Raw genomic sequence first — 24619 nt, 5'->3', positions numbered from 1 at the left:
GAAAGGAGATTCTGACTAACATCAGGAAGAACTCCCTGACGGTAAAAGTTGTTTGATGGGGAACAGTCTACCTTGGGAGGTGGTGGACTTCCCTGAAGTTTTTTAAGCAGAGGTTGGATGGCCATCTGTCGTGGATTTAGCTGAGGTTCCTGCAGTGCAGGGGGTTGGACTTGATGACCCCTGGGGTCCCTTCCAGCTCTGCAATTTTATACGTAATCCTATGGATCTCTGAAGCACCTCCCTGGCTGTTAAAGGTGGCAGCAGCTGTGTTTAACACAGCGCACCTCCCACTCTCCTTTAAACAGCTGCCTGGCATCTGCGCTGCTTGTTTGTTCAGCTGCCTGCTGTTCTGTTTTATGTTGGAGATAGCTTGTCCCCCGAGAAGCAGTCATATGAACTGTAGTGTGACGACAGCCTTACGTTTTTATGTATAGAGGAAGACATTTCCAGCCCCGGGAAATCATTGAATATTATTTACTACTGGTATCCATGCCTCACATTTCTGGAAATAAAGTTTTTGATTTCTGACATTCAGCCAATTAGGAATTTTATTTCACTGAGTCCCAGACCCGTTTTTAAGCACGTGTGTTGTAGGCAGTGTGTTTTGATGCACCCCAGACACGTTTCCCTGTCTGCTACCCAGATTAAAAGGAACCAAATGCTCTCCAAATGCTCAATTGGGCAACATTACTGCGGTGGGTTGCTTCTTTCGTTTTCAGTCATGGGACTGTTTAAAGAATATTGGGAACCTATTGTTTGTTAAACGTGCGTGTTGGGTGATCTCTATCATTCTCACAGATCTATGGTTTTTAGAGGGGGTTAACTATCTGTCCCTCTTATTATTAAAATTATTAGCCGTTTTTTGACACAGCAGTTCAAAGCGACTTAAAATATTTTAAGCAAAAACACGCATATATAAAAACCAGCATTTTTTTTAAAAAAAAAATCTAGAAGAAAAATCGTATTTCTTTTAAAAAATAATAATTAGAACATCCCACCCAGGCAAAAAGTTAAAACACAAAGGATTGAGGAGGTGCTTCTGCCACAAAATGGAGTGGGTGGGTTAATGGATTATTTTTGTTTTTTTAAAAATTATTATTATTATATTGTGATTTTAGATTGTGAATTACCCTGAGACCCGCAGGTAAAGGGCAGAATACAAATTTAATCAATGACAATCAACAAAACACACAGGGAACCTGTTTGCCGCCTAAGTCTCTTTCTCCAAGATTCCTGTATGGAGTTGTCACCCAAACATCATCACTACTACTACTACTACTACTACTACTATTATTATTATTATTATTATTATTATTATTATTATTATTATTATTATTATTATTATTATTATTATTATTATTATTATTATTATTATTATTATGAAACCAGCTCCTCACGCACACAGGAGGGAAGGACGCCTCGTGATAAACCCTCGCTTTCCGCCCCGCATATGGCGCAGGTGAAGGCAGGGAGCCGGAAGTGTTGACGGGTGCCAGGCCTGTGATCGTTTCCCGCTTCTCTAGGAGCGGCAGCCTGGGCGGCCCTGATTGGCTGCCGCCTCTCCTTATTTCCCTCGCGGCCGCCGTAGCCCCTCCCACAGCGGCCATGTGCGAGGCGGCGCGCGAGGGTCCGGCAGACGCCGTGCGGCGCTTCTTGCGGGAGCATCCCGCGCTGCGCCTCCTGCCTGCGGGGGACAGAGTCCGCTGCGCCCTGACCGGCCACGAGCTACCCTGCCGGTTGCCGGAGCTCCAGGCCTACACGAATGGCAAGAAGTACTCGCGGCTGGTCCGGGCGGCCGGGGCGCTGGACTACGGCGAGTACGGGCCGCACATCGTGCCCAGCACCAAAAGCCCCGCGCAGCTCTTCTGCAAGCTCACCCTCCGCCACATCAACAGGATCCCGGCGCATGTCCTGCGCCACGTGCAAGGCCGGCGCTATCAGAAGGCGCTGAGACGGTATGAAGAATGCGAGAAGGAGGGCACGAAGTACGTTCCCGCCTGCTTGCTCCGGAAGCCCCGTGCCACCCGGGAGGATCCACCGGCGGGGATCCACCGGCAGTCCGATCGGAAGGGATCCTGGGAGCACGCGTCCAGCAGCGAGAGCAGCGGAACGGACGACAGCATGAGCGACTTGTACCCGCCTGAGCTTTTCCCGGAGAAAAACCGAGCAGCCAAGGGAAGGAGCAGCGACGGAGAGGTGGCAGAGACAGCGGTGGATAAAAGTGTCGCGGGGGGAGAGAGAGGGGGTCCCATGGAGGTGGATTTGCAAGCAGGCACCAAAAGGGCAAAGAGACAAGCAGGCCCCCGCAAGAAGAAGTTCAAAAGTTGAAATCAGAGCTTTGGGAGAGACGTCAGTGGGAAGGAGACGTTTCTTGACACCACAAAACACCGATTGTGTGTGGCGAGGGGCTGGGGAAAGAAGACTGGTTTCGTCTGGCCTAATTCTGACACCCCCCCCCCAAAAAATATGCATGTCTAGTGGCTAGGAAAACAGCTGGAAAGCAGGCATCTTCCCATGTGTCAGGGTTAAGTGCATTGGTTGAACAGTGTTCAGTGAATTAGTTCAAAAATCTTGGGTGATTTCTAGTTCATCAGATCTTCTGTCAGGTCACAATCTGAGGCCCATGACATTCTTTCAGAAATCCAACCCTTTGGGGCCTTTAAGTTTACAGATTGCAATTGTTGGGGGGAAAATAAACAATTCCTATTCCACTCTGTGTGTGCCAATGTTTTATTAGTCTTAGTATATTTTATACTTCAGCACAGCAGCATGTAAACTTCTGAGTACTTTTGGAGGGAGATTGCCAAGGATCAGGGTTTCCAAACTTGGGTCTCCAGCTGTTTTTATGGACTGCAATTTCCATCCTTGACTACTGGTTCTGCTAGCTAGAGATGATGGGAGTTATATTCCAAAAACAGCTGGAGAGAGACCAAAGTTTGGGAAACCCTATTTTAGATGAACTGTGAAGTTTGTTTTGTAAAGGGTCAAACTTGAACTGGAATGAATTCCTTTCTAAAGCAAACTCCAATTGGTGCATTTGTGATCTGGTTAAAGGGGAGGGGGGCAAATGGGCTCTGCAATAAAATGTTGCTGTGTGGAGAACTCCCAGTTCAGGATTTAAAAATGTAATAAAATATTAGGAAAAATGGAGGCTGGAACCAGGTCTGGGTAGTTTGTCACTGCCTGCAGCTTCAACGACAAGACAGAAAATGCAGGAAAACAAATCAAGTGTTATATAATTGGCTGGGAGCTGGAAGGCTGGAATAAAGCTTACGAAACTGGCAGTAAGAAAACACACACAAATCTGTGCTGCTCTTTCCAAAATATTTTTTTTTATTTGTGGATGGTGTGTTAAACCATAAGTACAGTTCTGCACAGGCTGTGAATGTAGGTACACCAAAAAGGGAATATGAGAAAAGACACAACTCAAGTCTCCTAAGGAACTCAGTTTTTTAAAATTCAAATTTCTAGTCCTTGTGGATTCAGAGGTGCTTGAAAGACAATGTGGGTGATGCTTGCTGAAATCACAGAACCCAGTAAGGGTCCATCAGAGATCCCAGAGCTGGAATCCAGCTACAGGGTCCTGCATATCTCCTTCCTTCTCCCCATAATTTATCATATCTTTTTGCAAAATAGAAATAAACTGCAGACTAGGTTATGCCAAGCAAGGTGATAATTTATTCAGGTAGCAAAACTCCCCCCAAAAGTTCTAGAAGAATTTTGAGTACCTGAAAGCCAATTCCCCCCCTGCAAATATTTATTTCTCCATGGATTATACATAGCTTCAGAAATATGGAATAATTCAACATGGACCACACTTGGAAGTACCTCCCTCCTGAACCACCAACACAGTGCTCTCATGACTGGGAAAGGAACAATTCTCCAATCTGACATGAGCTTACTGGGGTCTCTACCCACACCTGTTTAAAAATGGTAAAAAATTAATCTAAAATAAAGGTGGCAGTCACATAACTAATGTGTAGGAGAATGTCCGGGGTGAATTTCTGAAAGGTGGTGCTTTGTCCTGAATCTGGGGGTTGTTTAAAACAAGTTTTGGCAACCCTAAGCAAAGGCATGGCAGCCGAATGGAGACTCCATCTCTAGGGCCAGTCTACCTCTGGGTATCAGTTGCATAGGAGGGATGTGTCCTTTATGCTCTGCTATGGCCCACCCAGAGGACTCTGGCTGGATGTTTGGAGGAATTAAGGAAGCTGGACCAGGTGGGCTCCTTGGCCTGATCCAGCTGTTCTTACATTCTCAGAACACATTTTAATAACTCGGGGACATCCAGCAAAGCAGAATGTTAGAAGATTCAGGGCAAGCAGAGTTTAACTATGGAACTCGCTGCTGCAGGATGCAACGGCTTTAAATCAAATTCATGGGGCATAAAGCTGGCTAAGTTCTACCTCTACCGCCAGAGGTAGTTTACCTCTGGATAACAGCTGCTGGGAATCGCAAGTGGGCAAAGTGCTATTGCACACAGGTCCTGCTTTTGGGGTTCCATTGGGCATCTGGCCACTGGGAAAGCAGGATGCTGGCTGGGCCTCCTGTCCAATCCAGCCTGTCAGGCTCATCCTTGTTGGAGGAAGAGCTCTACAACCCAGCAGGGATTGTGTGCTGTATTCATACTGCGTGACCACCCTGAACAAACCTATCAGCACCGGTAAGCCGATACTGAGACGGTTGTGAATCAAAATTTAAATATATTTCCAACCCCAAGGTATTAAAATTTTGACCCACTACAGTCTCAACATCTTACTTTCACACACTGCCATTCTGCAATAGTCCAAAATCAATACCTTTTTAGCTTATAACTTTATGGCTGATTTGGGGTAAATGTATAGGACCTCTGGTTAAGTCCAGTCGAATTCAACTTTGGGTGCAGCACTCAATTCCGCTTTCAGGCCAAGAGAGCCGGTGTTTGTCCACAGACTGCTTTCTGAGCCATATGGCCAGCATGACTAAGCAGCTTCTGGCGCAACAGGACACCGTGATGAGTGCCAGAGCGCACGGAAACGCCGTTTACCTTCCCGCCACAGTGGTACCTATTTATCTACTCGCACTGGTGTGCTTTCAAACTGCTAGGTTGGCAGGAGCTGGGACAGAGCAAAGGGAGCTCACCCCGTCACGGGGATTCAAACTACCAACCTTAGGATTGGCAAGCTCAAGAGGCTCAGTGGTTTAGACCACAGGGCCACCCACTGATTTAGGGACAGTTTTATCAGTCCTGCAAGCCAGCTTCCCATTGAGGCATCTGGTTGGCCATTGTGAGAACAGAATGCTGGACTAGATGGGCCCCTGGCTTGATCCAGCAGGCTATTCCTATGTTCTGTGTGTAAACAGGTGTTCATTAAACTTGGAGTAGTCCATCAGGCTTCTTTTGCCCAGGGGCAAACCGTATTTCTTAAAACAGCGGGCCAGGAATCTCAATCCGCTCTCAGGTGGAGTTCAGCGCCATCACCTGCCCAGTGCTTTCTCGTCACTCGCCTGTCTGGTTCCCGAACTGTTGGACCAATGTCAGCACCATAATTCTATCGCACACCGGGTCAAGTTTCCTGGGAGACAGAAATTTAGAGGAGCAGGAAGAAATGAAGATCTTCCTCTGGAGGGAACCGGCCAGAGGAAATATTGAGGGGAATCACATATTCAAAGGTTAATATTTCAAATAACAATAATAATATTTCGCCCTTCCCGTAAGAAATCCCCACACACCTGAGAATAGAAATGAAAGGAAAGAAGGAAGAAAACTGTTATAGGAGGTATGAAAGAAACTGGCAGCTTGGAGTGGGCATAGGGAACGGTGAAGGGAGGAAGGGAGAAGAAATAGCAGGAGGTTAATAAAAGTACTTGTGAGAGATGCATGGAGAGAAAGGAAACATAAAATAATTTGACTTCTCCACTTAGAGCAAAATTCTGCCTAGAACAAAGCTATCATGATTCTTCCATGATACTGCTCACAGCTTGAGGAAAGCTGAACTGTGGAGCTCTGTGTTACAGGGAAATTGCTAAGGCAAAGAATTTAGAAACTGAGATCAGGGAGCAGCGGTTTTCAGCTGATTGTGCTGAACTTCATCTCAGATCTGCCACTGTTTTGCGACTGGCTCTGCCCTCGCATCTTGTGACTGGTGGGCCTCATGTTTGTTGCTGGTGGGTTAAGTAAGTTTCAGCCCTTTTAAGTGTTTGCTGGAGGTGAACAGTTTTGAGACCAACCCTGCTCTGGTGAGAAACTAGCTCAGCCTGGCTAAAAAAACCTGCCCCCGTAATCTTCTTTCTGCACCGTTTTTGCTTTCCTGTGTGCGATGATCCGTCAGCCACCATGGAAGCTTTTCCTGCAATCTGCACCTTTGTACAGTTTCTCTCTGCTGTGGAGCCATAAACGTGGTCAAAGCTTTTACCCTGCACTCTCAATTGCTGATACGGTTTCTCTCCTAACTCAATGATTTGGATTCTCGGATGAGGAAGAAGGTAGACGGCGCAAACCTTTACAAGGTTTCTCGTGCTACGTGGATTTTCTTGTGCCTGAAGAGGTGCGAGGGGTCGCTGAAGTTCCGCCCACATTCGGGACACACGAACGGCCTCTCCCCCGTGTGGATTCTCCGGTGGTTCACAAGCTGCGAGAGCTGACGGAAGCACTTCCCACACTCCAAACACGTGTAAGGTTTCTCCCCTGTGTGGATTCTCTGGTGTTTCACAAGCGGGGAGCGCTCTCGGAAGCACTTCCCGCACTCGGAGCATTTGTACGGCTTCTCTCCCGAGTGGATTCTCTGGTGACTGATAAGGGCTGACCTCCTCCGGAAGCACTTCCCGCATTCTGAGCACCGACACGGCCTGTCGCTCGTGTGGGTCCTTTCGTGCACGAGTAGCTCGTTCCCTGTGCAGAAGCTCTTCCCACAGGCCAGGCATTTGTACGGCCTGTCTCGTGTGTGGGTCCTCTTGTGCCTGATCAGGTGCGAGGGGTCTCCGAAGCTTTTCCCGCAGTCGGGGCAGCTAAAGGGTTTCTCCCCCGTGTGGGTTCTCTCATGGTTCATGAGCTGCGAGTGCTGGCGGAAGTCCTTCCCGCAAATGGAGCATTTGAAAGGTTTCTCTCCCGTGTGGATTCTCTGATGTTTAATAAGGACTGATCTGCTGCTAAAGCTTTGGCCACATTCCGGGCATTTATATGGCTTCTCTCCCCTGTGGATTCTCTCATGGGCAAGGAGACCTGAATTGTGGTTGAAGCTTTTCCCACACTCTGAGCACTGATACGGTTTCTCTCCTGTGTGGATTCTCATGTGAGTCGTAAGATAGGCACTGGTGCTAAAGCTCTTCCCGCAAACAGAGCACTCGCAAGGTTTCTCTCCGGTATGGGTTCTTTTGTGTCTGTTGAGGTGAGACGGGTCGCTGAAGGCCCTCCCACAATCTGAACACGCATATGGCCTCTCCCCTGTGTGGATTCTCTGGTGGCTCCCGAGCTGAGAGTGCTGCCGGAAGCATTTTCCGCACTCCGCGCACTTGTAGGGCTTCTCTCCCGTGTGGATTCTCTGGTGTTTCACAAGTTGCGACTGCTGCCGGAAGCACTTCCCGCACTCGGGGCATTTGTAGGGCTTCTCGCCCGTGTGGATGCCCTGGTGGTTCACGAGCTGGGAATGCTGCCGGAAGCACTTCCCACACTCTGAGCATTCGTAGGGCTTCTCTCCTGTGTGGATTCTCTGATGTTTTGCGAGCTGCGAATTGTATTGGAAGCACTTCTCGCACTCGGAGCATTTGTGCGGCTTCTCCCCTGTATGCATCCTCTGGTGGCTAATGAGGACCGACATCCTGGTGAAGCTTTGCCCACAGGCAGCGCACTGGCACGGTTTCTCGCTCGTGTGGATTCTCTCATGCATGAGAAGCTCGTTCCCTGTGCAGAAACTCTTTCCACACACCAAGCACTTGTACGGCCTCTCTCTCATGTGGGTCCTCTTGTGCCTGATGAGGTGCGAGGGGTCACCAAAGCTTTTCCCGCAGCTGGGACAGCTGTACGGTTTCTCTCCGGTGTGAATTCTCTCGTGGTTAACAAGGTGAGAGTGTTGGCGGAAGCCCTTCCCACAAACGGAGCACTTGAAAGGCTTCTCTCCCGTGTGGATCCTCTGATGTTTAATGAGGACCGATCTACTGTTAAAGTTTTGGCCACAATCTGGGCATTTGAACAGAGCTCTGTCGGCTTGGATTATTCCATGTGCCAGAAGATCAGACGTCTCCCTTAAGACTTCTACACCCCCAAGGGGTCCTTTTTCGTGCTGATCCTCAGGGAGACCCTGCTGGAATATTCTGTCCTCCAGTTCCTCGTACCTGCCCTGGTGATCAATCAAGTTGTCCTCCTCTTCTGCTAGGCAGTTTCCCTGCTGGCTCTCAGAGGCTTCATCTCCCAGACTGGGGCTCCAAGATAAATTCTGTTCCGCTCCTCTCAGTAGCATCGCATGTGGTTCCACTTCCGCAGGGTTTCCAGCCTGATTTGGCTCATTCCCACACATCCACGCATCACCTGCCGGAATAAGAACAGAATTGCAATGTGCGTCTTTTTTTTTTTGGAGAGAGATGGAGGGGCAGAGAAAGGAAGGAAGGAAGCACTGGCTACACACTAGGAGCAGCTGCATGGAAACAGCGACGGTGCCACATGCCTGAATTACATCCCAGTTAGACTACTGTAACCTGCTCTAGGTGGGGCTGCCTTTGAAAAGTGCTTGGAAGCCCCACCTGAAACATCAGATCTCCCTATACGAACTTGCCTGGATGCTGAGCTCCTCAGGTGAAGCCATTCTCTCTGTCAGAAGCACAGAGCCTTTTCTGTGGCAGCCCCCATACTGTGGAATTCCCTCTCAGGAGATGTTAAACTGCCTTCCTTTTTGTTATCCTAAGGCCTCCCTATTAATCCAGGCTTTTGAAAACCAAGGTGCAGGCGATGCAGACCACTAGGCCGCTGTCAGGGCAAACTGCATCTTAAGCCTGGTTTTAAATGTGTTCCAATGTACTTTTAACTATTGTTTCCTGTTAAGATAGTTTTATTCCTTTGTATTTGATACAGTCAAACCTCAGGTTGTTGAACATAATCCATTCTGGAAGCCCATTTGGCTTTTGAAACGTCCGACAACTGAGGCACGGCTTCCGATTGGTTGCAAGAGCTTCCTGCACTCAAGCGGAAGCCGCATCGGACAATTGTCTTCCGAAAAACATTAGAACACTGGAGCATTTACTCCCAGGTTTTCGGCATTCGGAAGCCAAAACGTTTGAAAACAGAGCCGTTCAAGAGCTGAGGTTTGACTGTACTGACCTGTAAGCTGCCGTGGTAGAAAGGTGGGATAATAAATACATCAAATACCGTATTTTTTGCTCTATAAGACGCACCAGACCACAAGACACACCTAGTTTTTGGAGGAGGAAAACAAGAAAAAAAATATTCTGAATCTCAGAAGCCAGAACAGCAAGAGGGATCACTGCACAGTGAAAGCAGCAATCCCTCTTGCTGTTCTGGCTTCTGGGATAGCTGCGCAGCCTGCATTCGCTCCATAAGACGCAAACACATTTCCCCTTATTTTTTAGGAGGGAAAAAGAGAGTCTTATAGAGCAAAAAATACGGTAATTAAATAATCTCCGGCTTTAAAAACCAACCAACCAGGGGGTATGTATGACTCTAAATTCATGGAGATTAGATCCATAAATGACCAATAATCATGGTGATTAACAGCAGAATGTCTATCATTCCCCATCTCTAGAGCACAGTTTCCCAAAGTGGTCAATACTGATCCTTTGGGGTCAAATTGGAGGGGGCGGGAGTCCCAGGACAGGATGAGAGGGCAATCAAGCAAAGAGGATCCTTGCCTGAGAAGGTCGCAACTCCATCATCGGCCTCTTGCTTGATATCCTGGAAGAGCAATCCCTGCCAAGTGTCTTGAAGAGCGTCCTCTGTCTCGGGGAGATTCATTTTTTCTTGCTTCTGCGGACTCAGAACCTAGCAACAGAGCAGCAGAGATCTTGTTCAGTAAAGAGGGGCAGAAAAGGAAAGAGGACCACTCTGGAAATTATAGCTCTGTGAGGAAGGGGAGGGGACTCCTACGAACTCTGAGGATGCTTAACAAACTACAGTTCCCAGGATCCTTTGGGGAAAGCTTTGACTGTCGAAAGACCCTCTTGCCCTGATGGGAAGGGAGATTGGACACCATATAAGAAAAAAGCATTTGGTAATTTCCTTTCTTTTGAATCTGTTTCCCATATTCTGTTCTGTCTAAATCTACACACCTCTGTTTTTTTGCCTTTAAAAGTAAAGGAAATCCCTTCAGGGAATTCCCATCTAAAGCAGATATTTTTCTTTTAAAGGGCCTCCGTCAAAAATTTATACAGTGGTACTTTGGGTTAAGTACTTAATTTGTTCCAGAGGTCTGTTCTTAACCTGAAACTGTTCTTAACCTGAAGCACCACTTTAGCTAATGGGGCCTCCTGCTGCTGCCGGAGCAAGATTTCTGTTCTCATCCTGAAGCAAAGTTCTTAACCTGAAGAACTGTTTCTGGGTTAGTGGAGTCTGTAACCTGAAGCGTATGTAACCCGAGGTACCACTGTAATTCTCTCTCTTCTTCAAAACCTCTTTTAAAATTATAATCCTCTCATCATCTATTTCAAGACCTTTTTCATAATATGACTGGAGCACTCCGTCTTTGATAGAATTTCCTAGTAATCTTGACTACGACTACGTCGACAGAAAGGCCCTTTCCTCTTCCTTTCTCTGATTCAAGGCGCACTGAATCCCCTTCTGCTTCAGTCCTGCTAATGCAGCTGGAGATCCAGGCAGACACATTTCTCAGCTCAGCAGACACTGTAGTAAAAAACGGGGCTGAGCCAGAAGCACTCCAAGTACTTGTTCCCTCCAAAAATCAATGCACTGCCTGAAAATATTACCCTCTCTCTGCAGGGTATAATCATAAATCAATATTCTTCATGGGGAATTCTTCTGCCAAATGGAAACAAAGAATAAGGTCAATATTCAGCGACAATGCATGTTTCCAAATCTTAAGAAGAGATTGTTGTTGCTGTTGAATTATGAATGTCTGTGTTTTCATCTGCATTCCCGCCCCCACAAAAAAACTTCAATTTCAGTTGAGAAAATTGATGACTTTGCTGTTTCCTCTCTGCACTGTAAAGATTTTGCTGTGGTTTGAGCCAGTAACGTCAGTTGGGAAACCTCTATTGGCTGTACCGATGTGACTGAATCCCCCAAATACCCCAAACGCTCAAAAATAGTGACAGTCTGGAAGCGATCCCAAGACCTCTCAAACGGCATCGATTTGGACACAATAGCCAAAATATAGGAAAACAGAGGCCAACTTTTCCGCTTCCTGCTGTCAAGAGACTGTTAAGCAAACAAGAAGGTGTGCGTTATTAAATATAGTATTTAGTAACAGCTTTAAGAGGGAGGGTTGGAGGAGACTGCAGATTTACATCTGGGGCTGTGGAGACATGTCAGTTTTATTTATCTATTATATATATATATATATATATATATATATATATATATATATTAAAACAAACGAGGGGTCAGCCATTGTGTGCTCTTTTCTCCCAGCAGCCCTCGGTGTAACCTGAAACTTGCAGAGCAAACTACTACGCCCTTACCCAACGGAGCTTGCAGTCTCCTCCCCATAGAAGACTGGGATTAAATGCATTAAATGTGGGCTTTGTGGCCGCAACGTCGCCAGGCCCTTTTCCCCACCCCTCTCCTCTGTCCCTTGCTCTGCTTAGCCTCCAGCCTGACGAAGGGCTCTGCTGAACCCGAAAGCGGGCGCTTTTCACACTCACCGACATCACCGCCCACCAGCTGCCCTGCTCCCTCGGGTCCTCCAGCCAAGGTTGAGCGAAGCCGGAAGAGGCTCTCGCGGCCTCTCTAGGAACGAAGGCTCGCTCTCCTTAACCCTGTTAACGGGAGGAGGAGAAGGCGGTGGGGTGGGAGAAGTATTTTCAGAGTCTTGTGACAGCTGAAAGGCTGCTACCGTAAGATGCCACTATGCAGCCTTCCCCAAGCTGGTGCCCTCCCATCAGCACCATGGGAGCTTTGCCTTGAGTGTTGGTTTAGTATGATGTTGCTGCTGGTTTATTTATTTTAATTCTGTTTTATTGAAAACATTTCGATTGAGCAAAATAACGCGAAAAAAGGAAAAGGAGCATTAAAAGAAACAACCACTATAATTCCATAATACAAAGGTATATGAGTGAAATTATTATTCTAATACATATACATTTATCTGTAACCCACTGTGTACAGATCTGTAGGCGCAGACCATCCCCCGACTCAAACTAGTTTGTGAAGAAAACCCCCAAACTCGGTTCCATGGGTGACTCTGGGTCATATCTATGCGGTAGCTTATCTTAAAGTTTTAAGTGTCCATATGCTTATCGCATTTATAAATTTATAATTTATTGTTGTACATTGTTTTAACTGTTTGTTTTCTTTCTGGGATTGTATCTCCAAGTGTGTTTTATAAGCTGGTCTCCGACCGTAATAAATTATCTATCTATCTATCTACCTATCTGTTTAACCCACTGTATTTTTTTATAAATGTATTCCAAATGTCATTCTATTTGTCCAGACACAATCTGTGTCTATAAGCTATCTGTCTGTCTGTTGCAAGAGTTGTTAGAATAAAGGGCGACTATAGATTTATCATTCCACTGACTCAAGTCTTTTAGCTGTAGCGAGAGCACAGCAAAACCATTTATGTTGACAGGTTGTCAAATCCAACGTAATTTAAAATAATGTTATCCTCTGACAGTACTAACCCCCCCCCCGTCCCCAAAAAGTAATATTTATAATATAACAATCAGGGACTTTCTCCCAAAACTTCATAAGCATAGGATATTGCATAAACATATGTATCGAAGAAGCATTATCTTTATTACATCTCCAATAAAAAAGGTAAAGGTACCCCTGCCCGTACGGGCCAGTCTTGACAGACTCTAGGGTTGTGCGCCCATCTCACTCAAGAGGCCGGGGGCCAGCGCTGTCCGAAGACACTTCCGGGTCACGTGGCCAGCGTGACATCGCTGCTCTGGCGAGCCAGAGCCGCACACAGAAACACCCGTTTACCTTCCCGCTAGTAAGCGGTCCCTATTTATCTACTTGCACCCGAGAGTGCTTTCGAACTGCTAGTTTGGCAGGCGCTGGGACCGAACAGCGGGAGCGCACCCCGCCGCGGGGATTCGAACCGCTGACCTTTTGATCAGCAAGCCCTAGGCACTGAGGCTTTAACCCACAGCGCCACCCGGGTCCCTACATGTCCAATATGCTGCCATAAATAGTTCCCTTCTATACAATGTAAGAGCACAGCTGAGATGATTGTATAGAATCATAGTAGTGTTTTGAATGGGACTCTCCGAAGCTCCTCTAGTCCAACCCCCTGTCACACAGGATATCACTGACAGATTGCCACCCAGACTCTGTTTAAAAGCCTCCAATGAATGAGCGTCCAACACATTTCAAGGGAGTCTGCATGGAAGGTGATGAATTAACGAATAATAGAATAATAGAATTGTAGAGTTGGACGGAATCCAACAAGGGATTGTACTGCGATGAGGAGCTGCAGGATCTGTTATCTTGAGTGTGGGTTTCCGGTTGGAGCCAGACTGAAGTCAAGAGAATAATAATAATAATAATAATAATAATAATAATAATTTATTTATACCCCGCCCATCTGGCTGAGTCTCCCCAGCCACTCTGGGCGGCTCCCAATCAAATGTTAAAAACAGTACAGCATTAAATATTAAAAACTTCCCTAAACAGGGCTGCGTTCAGATGTCTTTTAAGGATAGTTGCTTATTTCCTTCAGATCTGAAGGAAGGGTGTTCCACAGGGCAGGTGCCACTACCGAGAAGGCCGTCTGTCTGGTTCCCTGTAACCTCACTCCTCGCAATGAGGGAACCGCCACAAGGCCCTCGGCGCTGGATCTGGTGAAGGAGATCTTATATTTTTCACCTGCAACCACAGTTTGCAGCTAGTGATGGAGAGTCCCTATTAAATTATTGGTGAACTGGATTAAGGAAATTAATGGGTCTGCATAAAAGGCGGATCTACACGGATCCTCATGGATCCTCCACTTTTTAAAAAATAATTCCAACAAATGCAGTGTCAAATCACACCTAGAAGGCACACCTACAAACTGGACTATAAAAAACATGGATCCAACACTTTGCCGCGCTGCAGCACCACAAAAACATGGATCCGAGGCACGGATCCTCATGAATTCATATGATTTTTATATTGAAACAAAATAAAAACACCATGATACTGTAGACCATGTCTTAGTCTGTAGGAGGAACCAAAAAAATCACGCATCCACTGTTTCGTGGTGCCGCAATGGCGCAAAAACATGGTTAAAAACACGGATCCTCATGAATCCTCATGATTTTGGCACTAGATCAGCCCAAACTCACTGTCAAATTACACATCATGTCCAGGGGCACATCGTACACCACAGAAATCATGGATCCATGGCTTCCTGGCCACACCGTGGCCCAAAAACATGGTTTTGAAGCACGGATCCTCATGGATCCTCACGCTTTTTGCATTGGGCCAACCCAAACTCACCATCAAATCACACATCATGTCCAGGGGCACAGACTGCACCACAAAAATCACGGATCGATGGCTTCCTGGCCACTCCGTGGCCCAAAAACGTGGTTTTGAAGCACGGATCCTCATGGATCCCCATGCTTTTTGCATTGGGCCACCCCAAACTCACTGTCAAATCACACATCATTCCCATGCAGACAGACTGCACCACAAAAATTATGGATCCACGGCTTCCTGGCTACTCCGTGGCCCAAAAACGTGGTTTTGAAGCACGGATCCTCATGGATCCTCACGCTTTTTGCATTGGGCCAACCCAAACTCACCGTCAAATCACACATCATGTCCAGGGGCACAGACTGCACCACAAAAATCATGGATCCACGGCTACCTGGCCACTCCGTGGCCCAAAAACGTGGTTTTGAAGCACGGATCCTCATGGATCCTCACGCTTTTTGCATTGGGCCAACCCAAACTCACCATCAAATCACACATCGTGTCCAGGGGCACAGACTGCACCACAAAAAACTCGGATCCACGGCTTCCTGGCCACTCCATGGCCCAAAAACGTGGTTTTGAAGCACGGATCCTCATGGATCCTCACGCTTTTTGCATTGGGCCAACCCAAACTCACCATCAAATCACACATCATGTCCAGGGGCACAGACTGCACCACAAAAATCACGGATCGACGGCTTCCTGGCCACTCCGTGGCCCAAAAACGTGGTTTTGAAGCACGGATCCTCATGGATCCCCATGCTTTTTGCATTGGGCCACCCCAAACTCACTGTCAAATCACACATCATGTCCAGGGGCACAGACTGCACCACAAAAATCACGGATCGACGGCTTCCTGGCCACTCCGTGGCCCAAAAACGTGGTTTTGAAGCACGGATCCTCATGGATCCCCATGCTTTTTGCATTGGGCCACCCCAAACTCACTGTCAAATCACACATCATTCCCATGCAGACAGACTGCACCACAAAAATTATGGATCCACGGCTTCCTGGCTACTCTGTGGCCCAAAAACGTGGTTTTGAAGCACGGATCCTCATGGATCCTCACGCTTTTTGCATTGGGCCAACCCAAACTCACCGTCAAATCACACATCATGTCCAGGGGCACAGACTGCACCACAAAAATCATGGATCCACGGCTTCCTGGCCACTCCGTGGCCCAAAAACGTGGTTTTGAAGCACGGATCCTCATGGATCCTCACGCTTTTTGCATTGGGCAAACCCCTAACTCACCCTTTATTCAAAGATCTTGTATATAACCACAGATCTGACCACAAAAATCATGGATCTACAGCTTTGTGGCGCTGGCTAGATGTTTCCCTGGATTTATTGACCTGTTTTTAGGCGTGTGAGTCTGGAAGAAAGAAACAGCGTCACCTGAATCTCAATCCATTAAAGATGGTCAACATGGCACATTGACTTTGCCAGCTATAACCCCTTTGTGGTTCTGACAGTCAAACTCCACCAAAAAGGCAGGACCTCTGGTGGCTTGCTACCTGTCAGGAAACTGCCATCCGAGCGGGAGGCGGAGAGGAGGCTCCAGGACGATGGTGGAGAGGGTACCAGTAGGGGGAGAGGTAGCCCATCCACGGATCCTCATGGATCCTGCACTTTTTTATAAATAACTCCAACAAATGCAGTGTCAAATCACACCTGGAAGGCAGGACTACAGACTGGACTATAAAAAATGTGGATCCAACACTTTGCCGCGCTGCAGCACCACAAAAACATGGATCCGAGGCACGGATCCTCAAGAATTCATATGATTTTTATATTGAAACAAAATAAAAACACCATGATACTGTAGACCATGTCTTACTCTGTAGAAAGCATCAAAAAAATCACGCAGCCACTGTTTCGGGGGGACGCAGGATCGCAAAAACATGGTTAAAAAACACGGATCCTCATGGATCCTCATGATTTTTGCACTAGATCAGCCCAAAGTCACCATCAGATCAAATTTCATGGCTATGGGCACAGCATCCAGCACCAAAATCACGGATCCACGGCTTCCTGGCGACACCATAGCCCAAAAACGTTTTGAAGCACGGATCCTCATGGATCCTCATGCTTTTTGCACTGGGCCACCCCTAAATCACTGTCAAACATCATATCATAGCCAGGGGCACAGCCTGCACCACAAAAAACTCAGATCCATGCCTGCTTGGCCATACCGTGGCCCAAAAACGTGGTTTCAAAGCATGGATCCTCATGATTTTTGCACTAGATCAGCCCAAAGTCACCGTCAAATGACACATCATGGCCATGGGCACAGCATGCAACACAAAAATCACGGATCCACGGCTTCCTGGCGAAACCGTGGACCAAAAATGTGGTTTCGAAGCACGGATCCTCATGGATCCTCACGCTTTTAGCATTGGGCCCACCCAAACCAACGGTCAAATCACACATCATAGCCAGGGGCACAGCCTGCACCACAAAAACTCAGATCCACGCCTGCCTGGCCATACCGTGGCCCAAAAACGTGGTTTCGAAGCACGGATCCTCATGGATCCTCATGATTTTCGCACCAGATCGGCCCAAAGTCACCAGCAGATCAAACATCATGGCCATGGGCATAGCATGCACCACAAAAATCACGGATCCACGGCTTCCTGAAGAAACCGTGGACCAAAAACGTGGTTTTGAAGCACGGATCCTCACGGATCCTCATGCTTTTTCCATTGGGCCACCCCAAACTCACCGTCAAATGACACATCATGGCCAGGGGCACAGCCTGTACAGCAAAAAACTCAAATCCACGGTTATCTGGCAACGCCGTGGCCCAAAAACGTGGTTTTGAAGGTCGGATCCTCATGCTTTTCCCATTGGGCCAGCCCAAACTCACTGTCAAATCAAACATTATGTACAGGGGCACAGCCTGCACAACAAAAAATTAAGATCCATGGTTTCCTGGTTGTTCCGTGGTACAAAAACGTGGTTTTGAAACACGGATCCTCATGGATTCTCACGCTTTTTGCATTGGGACAACCCAAACTCAACGTCAGATCACACGTCATAGCCAGGAGCACAGCTTGCACCACAAAAAACTCGGATCCACAGCTTCCTGGGCACTCCATGGCCCAAAAACGTGGTTTGCTCGTGCTTTGCTTGTGTGTTCCAGCATGGCAGGGGGTTGGACTAGATGGCCTGTGCGGTCTCTTCCAGCTCTATGATTTTATGATTCTATGACACTAGCTAGTACACTGCACTGTTCCATTAGATAGATATTGTTGCTATTTTTTAAGCTAAAGGTTATGTATAGCTGCCATCTATTAGTCTTTGAGACAGTGTGGTGTAGTGCTTAAAAGCGGTGGACTCATAATCTGGTGAGCTGGGTTCGCTTCCCCGCTCCTCCACATGCAGCTCCTCACAGGGTGTCTGTTGTGGGGATGGAAGGGAAAGGAGATTGTTAGCTGCTTTGAGACTCCTTAAGGGGAGTGAAAGGCGAAATATCAAGTCCAAACTCTTCTTCCAAACACTTTGTAATAGTGACATTTCCCATAAATATGCTGAGACACAACTGAATAATAATAATGTTATAGATTTCAATGGGATTCATGGAAGGGCCAAGTTTATTCAGCAGTTTAAATGAATGGGGCATAGAAGTGCTTAACTGGTTCTTGAGCAGGGCCAAAACTTGGGGGAAGGAATATTCAGTCTCTGTAGCAAACAGCAGGTACAACAACATTTTGTATGGAATGCAGAGCCAGTTCTTCTCTTTAAAAAAAAAAAATAATAATTAACAAACCAATCAAATCACATTAATTCCAAATTATACCAATACATAATATACTCCAAATATTTCCAAATATTTAGCCAAATTTTAAATTTTTGTTGGGGGTACCCATGCTTCGAGCTCAAAAAGGGTCCAATCCTCTCATATTTGTGCTGCTTTGATGTTCAGAGTTCCATCTTTCCATCTCTTTGTTGTTATCCTTTACCAATCGTCTTCCAATCTTGTTGTTATCGTTTTTTCTTTTCTTTATAAACTCTGAAAGTCTCCACAAGTGAATTGAAACAAACATTATTATAGTCCTGTGTGGATTTTCACCTTAATCCAAAGGTCCTCTTTGAACGGCAGATGCCATTTCAGCGTTTCCATAAAATACAGTCTAAACATCTGCTCATTAACTTTCCCAGACCTGTTGCTCCGACATCAATCTTTTCAGGGTAGTTCTTGCCAAGTCAAATGTAGAACTCAGATATGATAGCAAAGCCGTGGCTTCCTCCCCCTCTTGATCATAAATCCTGCAACAAATCCTGTCTCGTCATGGCGATTCTCCATTAGAACTGCGTCATCCAAAAGCCTTTCATTTGCTTTCCAGATCTTCCACAAAACAAAGCCTTTAGTCAATGATTCATTTCCACACAGTTTATTATTCTATCTCTCTTGTTATCGGTTATGCGACGGTTCTTCTTAGGGAGGGGTTGTTAGGTAAATCACATAGAAGAAAAGAAGAAAAGTCCCCCCCCCCTTTCCACTCCATTTCAACATACCGACATCTTTGATGTAATCTTCTTTAATCTAGTTTTCTGTTCAATCCAACCCATCACTCAACTTCTCAGAGGTCGATTCAGTTAGCAGTCAAAACTCCCTTTCTTTCACTTGAAACATGTGCATTTACTCTTCTCTAATTGTTTATCTTGAGCCTGCAACTAGGATCGCGATCAGAAGTAGTGTCCGGGAGAGCCAAAAACTCACACAAGGGCTTTCCGTCCAGTGCCCTCACCCCCTCCTTCTTTCGAACTCGGGGGGTTATTTATAGGCATCCGCGGACGAGGCAGCGTTTTCCCATTCCCCCTGGGAAAACTCAGGAGGCTAATTACTCCCATATTAGCCTCTTAATTACCTCGTGTGAGCCGGAGAGATGGTATTGTTGGCCATCTTCCAATGCGCCCCTAGCGCCCCCCCCCGAGCCAGTTCTTCTCATAAGCAAGCAAGGGGAGCCCCTGAGGTGCTGGATGCACCACTAGAACTGGCAGCTTGGTGTGAGTACCAAGGTTGGTTTTGCTCTCTGCATTTTTCCTGAAGTTGTTGAGCTGTGAAAACCATGTCCACTGTCCCCCTAGAAGGCTGAAAACTATTTTGGGATTCAGGAAGGGTCACCTCGGATAATGTTAAGAGACGGTTTGCTAAGATCCTTGCAAGCATTTTGCCGGCCACAGCTAATAGAGAGATGCCTCTATAGTTTCTACAATCAGTCCTGTCACCCTTTTTAAAAGAGATTGATAATTTTGGCATCCCTGAAGTCTGCTGGGATTGCTTCTCTCTCCCAGATTTCTTTGATGAGCTTGTGAAGTTGTTGTGTAAGTTCAGTTCCACCCACTTTGAAGATTTCAGCAGGTATCCCATCAGGTCCACTGGCTTTGTTGTTGTTCACTTGGTTAATAGCTGTACGCAACTCTCCCAGATTTGGAGATACAGCAAGCTCATCTCTAATTTGTTTTTGTGGGATTTGTGAGAGGGCCTCAGCAGCTATGGGGGAGTTGTGGTTAAGGAGATGTTGGTAGTGTCCTTTCCAGCACAGTGCAAAAGCTTCTTTTGTGGTACCATCTGCTGAGCGTAGGGGGCATATGCCATGATTTATTGGTCCATAGATGGTCTTTGTGGCTTTAAAGAAACTCTGTGCATCATGAGTGTCGGCTAAGTGCTGGATCTCTTGAGTTGTTTTTTTTTTTATCCACCAGGTGTTTTTTAGTTCTCTGGTTCTTAGCATTGGCATAGGGTTTTTTTCTTAGTGGCACAGTTTCTTTCTCTTTGCCAGATCTGAAATGCCTTCCTTTTCTTGTCAATCATGCATTCAATCTCACTGTCATTCTCATCAAACCAGTCCTGGTGTTTCTTGGTTTGGTATCCGATAGTTTGTTCACAGACTGCAATAATGGATGTTTTTGTTGGAGAATTGCCAGGGAGACAGAGGCATCAGGCCTCCACTCCGTCTCCGGACGATCACCGGTCTCCCGTGGAAACAGCATCAGTCAATTAGCGACATGAGCCTCAGACACATTCCAAGACTCATGCACACCCTTTTCAGCAGTCTCCGCAATAGAAGATTCAGACAGAAGAGCATATTTACAGCTTTATTCAACATAGGTCAGAACAAAGGAAAAACATGGCTGCTTGCATCCCTGTCGAGGAAACATCCAGAACAAAAGCTATATACAAAACGGAAGTTCCCAGTGAGAACAGTGCTGGGACTAAACAGGCATGTGACACACAACAATCATGCCTGACTCTTTTAAGGAGGAACGGAGCTATATCCTAACAGTTTTTAGCTTGGTCCAGTGTTCCTCGATGTTATCAGGGAATTCTGAAAGCAGGTGGTCCTTAAGAGTCGTTTAGAAGCAATCCCGCTTAATGGGAACTTGAAGGGCTTGAGTGTTCATTTTGCGCCTTGGTTTTCTTCCCTGAAGCCTGCGTTGAGGTATAATCTTGATAGCCATCGTGGCGCGTATTAGTTGGTGATCTGTCCAGCGCTCGTCATAGCTCTGGTAAGGAGCACATCACGTTGATCTTTAGCACGGACAATAACATAGTCTAAGAGGTGCCAGTGGTTAGACCGAGGATGCCTCCATGAAGTTTTAAATTTATTTTTCTGTCAAAAGAGTGTTTTGGTAATAACAAGGTTTTGCGCTGCACATATCGTCAAAAGTAAGATTCCATTCTGGTTGCTGTTGCCAACTCCTTCTTTCCCAATAGTCCTAGGCCACAAATCGAAATCTCACCCAACTCTTGCATTAAAATCACCCAGGAGGATAATTTTATCTTCCTTAGGCATCTCTGATAGGATGGTATCCAGCTGAGAGTAAAAATTTTCTTTAATGTCTTCATCGGCATCTACTGTTGGTACATAAGTGCTGATTATAGTGATCTGTTGGTTTTTTGTGAGCTTTATTCGAAGGGTTGAGAGTCGCTCATTAATGCCAGTAGGGGCTTCTGAGAGGAGTTTCACAAGGTCGTTTTTCATAGCGAATCCTACCCATGTATTCAATATTCTTGTTCAGATAGACCTCTCCAGAAGAATGTGTAGCCTCCTTTTTCTTCCTTCAGTTGTCCTTTGCCTGCTCTTCGAGAGTCTTGAAACGCTGCAATATCGATGTTAAAACATCGCAGCTCTCTTGCAATGATGGCAGTTCTGCATTTAGGACGTTCGCTGTCTGTGTTATCTGACAAAGTCCATATATTCCATGTTCCAAAGTTCAATTGTCTTTTACGGCCCCTGGGTGGTGACCCCACTGGGCGCGGTAATCCAGTCAGGGAAAAAGGGAGGCAGACTATGTTTAGGGCACCGTTTCCAGCCACTCCCTCTTTTCGGGGTGAGCAGAGAGGATCCTAAAAAGGGCTGCTCAGTCATGGATACAGCTGCCGAGCTGCTCAACTGCCTCATTCCTTGAGTCAGAACGACTGAATCTGTATCCACTGCCCATGTGTCAATTCATGACTAGGGGCTTCCAGATTTCACATTCCTGCCTCCGTAAGCCATTTGCTGATCACAAGGGGGGGGGGGGTGTTGGGTTGGGTTTTTGGAAGACGCCTGTGCGTGAATTTCTTTTAGGTGTGTAGATCAGTGCACGCTGACCAACGCACAGCCTTCGCAGTAGGGCTCTGTTCTGATGGCATGAGTAGTCATGACAAATTGGTGGATCCTATCTGCTGCAGCCTTCATCCGCCTTCAGAGCCATTGTAACACACTGCTTGTTATCACCCGCCTGTTCTGCCGTTGAGGACTTCTTGGATCATTCTTTGTCTAGCTCCTTCCATGTTATGTACTAAGCTTGGATCCTAGAACAATAGACAAGTAGGATCCTAGAATGCAAGAACTGATTGGCTTGCAGGAAAAGACCAATCAGGCTCCAGGAGGGAAGCAGAACCAGCCAGTCAGACGGGACTCATTGTGTAAATAATGTATATAAAAGTCTGAGGTTTGGGGGGAAATTCAGTCACTGTTTTACAAGATGCAATAAAGAGCATGAAATCACTACAGGACTCTGAGCATATTTAATTTTCTTTGGCCTTGGGTGACCCTGCTGGGAGTATGAGATTCCCAACGGCTTCGCTCACAAGGGTCATAGGAATGTGCAAGCCCACTCACCATGACATGTGAGAGAACTGAGATAGATTGCACTGAGCCCTGGTCTCATTAGACAAAGCGTTCCACCAAAAAGGCTCTGGCTCTGGTTGAGGACAGCTGGATATGTTTTGGGCCAGGGACCACCAGTAGGTTGCTGTCAGATGAGCGTCACACTCATGGGGGGTGTGTGTGTAAAGGTAAAGGTACCCCTGCCCGTACGGGCCAGTCTTGACAGACTCTAGGGTTGTGCGCCCATCTCACTCAAAGAGGCCAAGGGCCAGCGCTGTCCGAAGACACTTCCGGGTCACATGGCCAGTGTGACATCGCTGCTCTGGCGAGCCAGAGCCGCACACGGAAACGCCGTTTACCTTCCCGCTAGTAAGCGGTCCCTATTTATCTACTTGCACCCAGGAGTGCTTTCGAACTGCTAGGTTGGCAGGCGCTGGGACCGAACAGCGGGAGCGCACCCCGCCGTGGGGATTCGAACCGGCAACCTTTCGATCGGCAAGCCCTAGGCACTGAGGCTTTAACCCACAGCGCCACCCGCGTCCCAGCGTATTGGAAGATAATTCCCACAGATAAGAAAGGTCACAGACTGTTTAGGGCTTTAAAGATTAGCACCAAAACCTTGAACCTGATTCGATACTCCACCTGGAGCCAATCCAGCTGATGAACAACCAACTGAATGTGGGCTCTCCACAAAGTCCAAGTAAGAACTCATGTGTAATGGTTCTAGGGGTTGCTCGTGCGTAAGTTGCCGTTACTCCTGGCTAGGTTGCCTGGTTGAACCCTTGCTGTCTGGACAGCCTCAAGTTCCGTGGCTGCCTCAGTCGCTGGCAGAATCCGTCAGTGGGCATTTCTTAAACCTCTTCCAGCATAAAAGCTGTTTGACGCCCAGTCTCCTCCCCCTTTGCCTGCGCGGAAGTTTTCTGCGCAAAGTGGGTGTGGGCAACAGAGTACTCGTGCCCTCTCCGCTGGTCTCTTGCGAAGAGTCCTGGAGCCACCTCTCCGATTCCCCCATCTGCCCCCCCCTCTCCACTGCTGTTACGCTGATTTCCTTCCCCAGCAGATGGGCTACCTCTCCCCCTACTGGGACCCTCTCCACCATCGTCCTGGAGCCTCCTCTCCGCCTCCCACTCCGATGGCAGTTCCCTGACATCATGCATCTGCATTTTAGACCATTTGGAGTTTCTGGAGCAGTCTCAAGGGTAGCCCTGCATCTCTCTCTCTGTCTCTCTCTCACACACACACACTCTCTCTCTATCGCAGTTACACCCTGCCCTCCCCGGCTCAGGTGTACAGCAAGTTAAAGTAGTCTAGTCTGCAGGTGACCACTGCATGGATCACCATGGCTAGGTTGGAAAGGGACAGGTACGGTACCAATCGCCTAACCTGACATAGATTAAAAAATGGCACTTTGCTACATTTCTGACCAATGCCTCCATAGAGACAGAAGCATCCAGGATCACACTGGGACTCCTGATGGAGGCTACAGGTGACTATTGTGCCCCATGAAGAGCTGGGAGCTGGCAAACCGAATCGAAATCATTCTGGCCCAGCCATTGGACGCCCATCTTTATTGGATAGAGATTCAGCCGACTCCGTTTCCTCCATCCCAGCACACCCACCTAAAAATTGGCCAATAAATCCAGGGTAGCATCTGGCCTGGGCCATGAAGCAGTAGATCCATGATGTTTGGGTCAGATCTGTGGTTATCTACAAGATATTTGAATAAAGGGTGAATTTGGGGTTCCCCAATGCAAAAAGTGTGATGATTCATGAGGATCCGTGCTTCAAAACCAGGTTTTTGGGCCATGGTATGAGCAGGAAGGCATGGATCTGAGTTTTTTGTGGTGCAGGCTGTGCCCCTGACTATGACGTGTTATTTGACAGTGAGTTTGGGCGGGCCCAATGCTAAAAGCGTGAGGATCCATGAGGATCCGTGCTTCAAAACCAC

At 47.1% G+C, this 24619-nt stretch overlaps 2 protein-coding genes across 4 annotated transcripts; one reads left to right on the top strand and one right to left on the bottom strand.

Moving 5' to 3' along the window:
- The first annotated feature begins 1590 nt into the window (after window positions 1-1590).
- On the top strand, window positions 1591-2711 carry SURF2 (surfeit 2). The gene has a single exon (XM_083426705.1). It carries the CDS (start codon window positions 1606-1608, stop codon window positions 2326-2328), a length of 723 nt encoding a protein of 240 aa, XP_083282831.1. The 5' UTR covers window positions 1591-1605; the 3' UTR covers window positions 2329-2711.
- Window positions 2712-3310: 599 nt separating this feature from the next.
- On the bottom strand, window positions 3311-11868 carry LOC310670241 (uncharacterized protein). Of its 3 annotated transcripts, none has more exons than XM_083425202.1 (3): window positions 11806-11868; window positions 9838-9967; window positions 3311-8503 (listed from the first exon to the last, which is right to left on the bottom strand). In XM_083425202.1, exons 1-3 carry the CDS (start codon window positions 11809-11811, stop codon window positions 6483-6485), a joined length of 2157 nt encoding a protein of 718 aa, XP_083281328.1. In that variant the 5' UTR covers window positions 11812-11868; the 3' UTR covers window positions 3311-6482. The 3 variants fall into 3 exon arrangements, with proteins under 3 accessions (XP_083281328.1, XP_083281326.1, XP_083281327.1); XM_083425200.1 differs by lacking the exon at window positions 11806-11868 and adding an exon at window positions 10909-10971; XM_083425201.1 differs by lacking the exon at window positions 11806-11868 and adding an exon at window positions 10636-10961.
- Between the last annotated feature and the right edge of the window lie 12751 nt (window positions 11869-24619).

This window comes from Podarcis tiliguerta, assembly GCF_965153285.1.
Source record: "Podarcis tiliguerta genome assembly, chromosome: 2".
Lineage (NCBI taxonomy): Eukaryota > Metazoa > Chordata > Lepidosauria > Squamata > Lacertidae > Podarcis > Podarcis tiliguerta.
This window is presented reverse-complemented; position numbering and strand designations above follow the sequence as displayed.